The following is a 6,000-nucleotide window of genomic DNA, read 5'->3' as shown; positions in this document are numbered from 1 at the left end:
ACTTTTTGGTTCAAACTTAGAATATAATTGTGTGATTACTCTGAGTTACCTTAATGGGTAACCCTCATTTTGAAGTTGGCTGAATTCTTAGTACCCCCCCCCCCCCCCCACACACACACACACTTCCTGTACACCTGTATCACTAGCTTGTTCACCTAATATTTAACCATCAGCCTGACCCGGGTGGTGGGAGTTCTGTTCCAACCACCTGAGTTACCCTACTTATGGTAATCTACGCAGACGATCTGCCCCTACATTATTTCTGTATTGTATTTTTTTTTTTTTTTCTTAGTGTAATTTTGAATTGTCTTTACATTTTTAGAAATGAGCGCGACTTGACATACTACTCCTCCCCCCATTGTACGTATTCCAGGATTGACCAATTCTGGCTTACACATTCCGAGCTTCATAGAGTAAGATTGTGGTGGAAAGATCCACCACACTCTGTCACCTGCCTATAGGCTTTTACAGGCCTCGCCCACAGATTACACTCCAACATACCTTTTGTCCTGGGAATCAGTCTTAGGCCTTACTTTATTTATTGAACAAAAAGAACCTGTTCTTTATTGGACTCATAAAGCATCCACTAGCAGCAGGTTCCAAGAAGCCTGCTACAAAGTGAAATCCAGATGGTATCAAACGCCTGAGAAATTGCATCATATTTTTCTGAACGTCTCTAACATATGTCAGATGGAGGTCAGAACCTTATTTTGAACGGCTTTTTGGGATGTCCACATCTAAGGCACTTTTGGTTTATGGTGAGATCTGTGGCTCAACAGATGTCAGATCACAACATTTCGGACAATCTGATTGTCTTACTACTGCAGCACAATTCGTTCCCTCCTCTGAAAATGTATAATACGGCAGTGGTTGCAACCAGTCAACGAAATTCACCACATAGAGGACTTGACTTCCTCCATTCATGGGAATAGTGGGAAAGTCACTAATACGTAATTTTACTGGGTCCAACTCACATCTGCAGAGTTTCATGACTGCTTTGCCCAAATCAGGGGTGCCCAAAACGACGATCGCGATCTACCAGCCGATCGCAAAGGCATCCCAAGTCGATCGCGGGGCCCTACATTACCCCTCCCTTCATTTTTACTAGCAGCCCAGCTGCATGTCTACGTGGATGCCGGGGATTTCTTTCTGTGTGAGAAGGCTCCGTGTAACAGTGGGGAGTGAGGAGGTAGGCAGAGAAGGCAGGAGGGCAGTCTGAGGTGAGCAGTGCAGTTCAGGCTTGATGTCAGGGTTAAACTACCAAGATACCTTTGTGCAGATTTGCAGTTCTTTTTCTTGTGCAACACGTCATTCTTCTATGACAGGTGAACTGTAGCTTTCCTGTCACTATAGCCTCGTAGTGCAATGTCAGTACAATGTTCTGCCAATCAATGTCTCATTATCTCCAGTAACTTCTGTGTCATACTCGTTATATATATAAATAAATATATGTTTATATATTTTTAGCATTTTTATTGTTGGTAGATCATTTTGACTTGGTCATTTAAAAAGTAGCTCATGAGCCAAAAAAGTGTGGGCACCCCTGGCCTAGATTATACCCCCCCCCCCCCCCCCCCATGGGTTTTGTATGGACAGACACCATCACCTCCCCCTCCCTGATCCCCCTCCCTCCCATGCTAATGTCTGTTTTGCTTTTTCTGTAGATTTGTTTCCCCTCTTGTTCTTTTGTGTTTATATATTGTTATTTGTACAGTTTCTGTATAATTCTTATGTCCTATAACCTATGTATCCTATATTTTATATACTGTTTTTATTGCACTTTGTATTTTTCTGTTTGACAAGCAACTGATTACTTGTGTTTGTATTTGTTTATTATCCCCCCCCCCCCCTCCTTTAAAGAATGTTTTAAAAAAAAAAAAAAAAACTTTGAAACACCGCAAATAACAGGGATAAGTGTCTACCAAACTCAGGGACTGACAAAGCAACAACAAAAACAGTAAAGCCACAACCATTTCCATCAGATATCCCCCAATTTTCGCAAGCAGAAAAATAGTATCAGAGCATAGTGTCATGCTTTTTCCAATGAACCTGGTGCTCTCCTAAGGAGGTTATGAAAGCTAGGCACTTGTGTAGAAGGAAATAGGGATATTGAAATCCTAAAAACTGGAATGTGGATTCTATATTTTCTATATTTCCCAGGAACGTAGGGAAAAATAACCTGTCAACCAGCAATTTGTAACAATAATCATCAGAAACACTCTAGGTAAAATTGCTAGAAAAGAAAAAAAATGTATTGGCTCCACTGGAGTGAGCATCCCAACTCTCATCTGGGGTCTTTGAATCTAACTTTGGGTGGTGACGGTAGCAATCTCCCTTGACAGTGGATTTGTGAGGCCGTTTATCCAGAGCTTGTGATGATGTGGAAAAGAATTCCTTTTCTGAGATGTCATCTGTGAGGTCTTGTGGCATTAGTCCCAGCAGCTGAAGAATACTTTACGCATCTTTCCACACAACCAATATGGAAGCAGAGTATAGCTTTTCCTTGTAGGTGAAAGAAAGTTTAAAAGGCAATCCACATCAGTACTGGATCTGTTAGGCTTGCAGAACAGTCACAATGGGTTTTATCTCCTTGTGCTTTTTTACAGTTGAGGGGGCCAAGTTTGTGAGGAGCTGGTAAGCTTATTCCTGAAAGGAGAGTGGTTCAGCATTTCTTGGAAGCCTGGAGAAGGGACTGTTTACTGCGGTAGAAGTACAGCATTACAGTGGTGTCCCTGGGAGGGCAATCAGAGGGGGGACGTGTTAGGGCCCTGTGTATCCGATCAAATTCCAGCTGTTCCACTGGAATATTAGGAGATCCTCTAACAGCGCCATAACAGTTGACTATTAAACTGTAACAGATTCAGTGATGTTAGAGCTTCTCACCCAGTTTTCTGTCTCTTCTAACTGGTAGTGCAGCAAATTTTTGCCTTTAAAGCATATATTTCCTCCTCGTGCCCCTCCATCACAGTTGTGACATCATCCATCCTACCTTCTAGTTGTGAGGCACGGTGGCCCAATTCCCTGAATTCTCTGGAAAAGTAGTCTGTGATTTTGTGTGAGGTAGTGGCCAGGGCTTTGTTGAGCATTTCCTGGAAGGCCTCCAATAGAGCAGCATGTTCAAGAGCAGCAGGACTTGAAACCAGTTCAGGTGACAGCTCTAGAGAGGCGGGAGGAGTAGGCTGGAGAACCACAGGGATGTCCTGTGTGAGCTCTGTGGCTGCCTGTGCCGTCGACGCCATCTTAACTGCAGCTGTTGCGACCCTGGATTGAATCTTGATGGATGGTTTCTCAGTCGTCCTCAGGTTCCTAGATGACGAGCCTGGCATCCCTGAAGGTCAGGGAGGGCTGGGGCAGACTGGAGCAGCTGCTGCTGTACTGGGCTACGCTGCATACTCCTCGTTACTATCCGTGGAAATGCGTGGAAATTAGTTTATTTAAATAAAAATACATTTTTTTAAATATTTTAGGCCTGTAATTCTTAGGATTAACTCCCTAGTATGATAAAGTTTGAAACACAAATCATAAATTATAATATAGTAAATAATTATGAAAAGTTATTATAAAAAATAATGAATTTATTAATTAAAAAATATAATAAAAAATGGGTTAAATTTGTCCAAACAAGGGTACAATAAATTTTGGATTTTTTTATTATTTGGATTTATTTTTATAACTATCACTGTGATCAATGTTTTAAAAGCAGATTACAATGTAATTTGCTTTCAAATTTCCTGCCAAGCCACGCCTCCCCAGCGTACCGACACTTCACGCATCACATCGATCAAGCCGAGGATGTGATGCAGAAGCCAGCCAGGGTTCACTGGAGGACGCCGCTGGATCGTGGGGAGCAGGTAGAATTTTTTTTATGCTACCCAGAGTGTGGCTTGGGGTTACCGCTTTTAGTACAAAAAATTCACCCTGAGCCACACTCGGAAATACCGCCAGGGGGTTAATATTTGGGGAAATATATAGGCTGTTTGTTATCTTTCATCATTTGACTGCTTTGGTAATTGGTTTTCACCTTAAATAATTGTAGTAAAAACAGTAACTAAATAGAATAAACTCCCTTTGTTTCCTTATCTCATGGACGCTTAACCAGCCAGAGGTATGTGGCTGACTTGCAAACAGGCTGCATACACACATGCACTAATTGTCATTGGAAAGGATCTTTCATGATCTTTTCCATCAACGAACTACTTCATGATGCATGAACGAGTGCTGTACATAAAGCACCGTTCTGCTTCATAGGGAGGGGAGGGGGGAGAACGACGGAGCGGCACCTGCTGCTCGCTTTCCCTCTTCACTTCTAATAAGATTGTTTGGCATCCATCGTCAGTGGATCCGCCAGGACAGTCGTTCGGACGATGGAGGACGTGCGCTGTACACATGCCAGATTCTCGTCTGATATTGGCCCTGAGCCCATTATCGGACGAGAACCGTTGCAGGGGTGTATAAAGCCGTAGACTGACATTGTGGACAGAGCATTTCTTTGATGTATGGGAGGAGAAATTAAGCTTCCTAATGCAGTGCAAACAAACCAGAACAATTGTGACTGACAGAAGAAATGGTAATAAGATAAATGCTCAGTTTTTCAAATGTGCAGTTCCAATGTACCTCCTAGATATGGCCTAACTATCCAATATGGTTGTTCTGAGCACTATTTTACTGCAACATGTAAAATTGTGTTTTTTGCTTTTTTTGGTTTTTTCCATGTCATGAGAAAAAAAGCATGAAGAATAGCTATAATGGTGTTGGAGTAGGTTGCTATGGTATGTCAAGTCAGTACATTTTATTTTTCTGTACTGAAAATTATACATTTTAAGTCCTCATTACTCCCTTCTGTTTCCAGCAATATTTATTTAAGCTTTATGTAATTGTGATGAATTCTGTTGGGTGTATTTGCCTATTATATCTGCATCAGGTATTGTATTTTTTTTTTTTTTGGTAATTGAAGTCAAGCACAAATAAAAAGATATATACAATCAATTGCATGTAACACTGGATGTAAATGGCAAATACTGAAACCATGAGAACAAATGGCAAAAAGGAAATAATGACCATGTGGACAATAATGGGGGGGGGGGTAACAACTATAACAAGAAGAGTAAAATATCAGCTTAATAAATTTTCGGACAAGTAGGGGAAAATTCATGTAACAATGACAGTGACAGTGGGCTGTTACAAGTGGTCTGCAAATATAGAGCTTTGGAGCGGGGAGGGGGACATATGCTTGTTATTTATATGTTTTTTTAAGATTTAAATAAATTAAATACAGATGAAAATAAATAAAAACTTTTTTAAAGAACTATTTCTCCTATATACTAATATGAATGTGGATGTTTTATCCTCTAATATGCCATGCTAAAAACCGTTAGCACAACAATTTACAAAATATCACATAATCTATTTTTATTTTAAAATATTGTAAAAATGAATCAAGAAAATTTACCAAAATACCTATATAAACACTATATAAACAGATACAGAAATATACCAGAGCTGTTGGAGTAATGTTTTAATTAATATTTAGATGTAATCATTTAATATTTAAGTTTTTCTGTTTTCTGTTTGTAAGGTACGAGATGATGTTTACCAGAAAATTTTGTCTAATAATCTTCCAAATCTATTGGAGTATGGAAATATTTCAGCTCTTACTCAGCTCTGGTGCTCTGGACAAATTACCAATTTTGAATACCTAACGCATTTAAATAAGCACGCCGGACGCTCCTTTAATGACCTTATGCAGTACCCAGTTTTCCCGTTTATTCTCAGCGATTACACCAGTGAGACCCTTGACCTGAGCAACGCTAGTATTTACAGGTGGAGTAACCCTGCCTTTCTAATTTAAATAATTTTCGGTTTGTATGCTTTTTTTTTTCTACTGAGTTTTGCAAAGTCACGTGATGGCAGACAGCTTTCATGAGCATGTTAGAAGAGGGGAAAGAAAGTTGCATTATGCAGGGAGCTTTCAAGATAACATCATTGCCAAGACATAGATAA

At 40.1% G+C, this 6,000-nt stretch overlaps 1 protein-coding gene across 3 annotated transcripts in view; it reads left to right on the top strand.

Moving 5' to 3' along the window:
* LYST (lysosomal trafficking regulator) overlaps nucleotides 1–6,000 on the top strand; it is a 204,136-nt gene that overhangs the window by 175,991 nt on the left and 22,145 nt on the right. For all 3 annotated transcript variants that reach the window (XM_072409083.1, XM_072409085.1, XM_072409084.1), the window contains one exon: nucleotides 5,576–5,820. In XM_072409083.1, coding sequence (XP_072265184.1) covers nucleotides 5,576–5,820 — 245 coding nt within the window. The remainder of the gene's footprint in view (nucleotides 1–5,575; nucleotides 5,821–6,000) is intronic.

Source organism: Pyxicephalus adspersus, chromosome 4, assembly GCF_032062135.1.
Source record: "Pyxicephalus adspersus chromosome 4, UCB_Pads_2.0, whole genome shotgun sequence".
In the NCBI taxonomy this organism is placed as follows: Eukaryota; Metazoa; Chordata; class Amphibia; order Anura; family Pyxicephalidae; genus Pyxicephalus; species Pyxicephalus adspersus.
The sequence above is the reverse complement of the archived record's forward strand: the minus strand, read 5'-3'. Positions and strand labels throughout refer to the sequence as shown.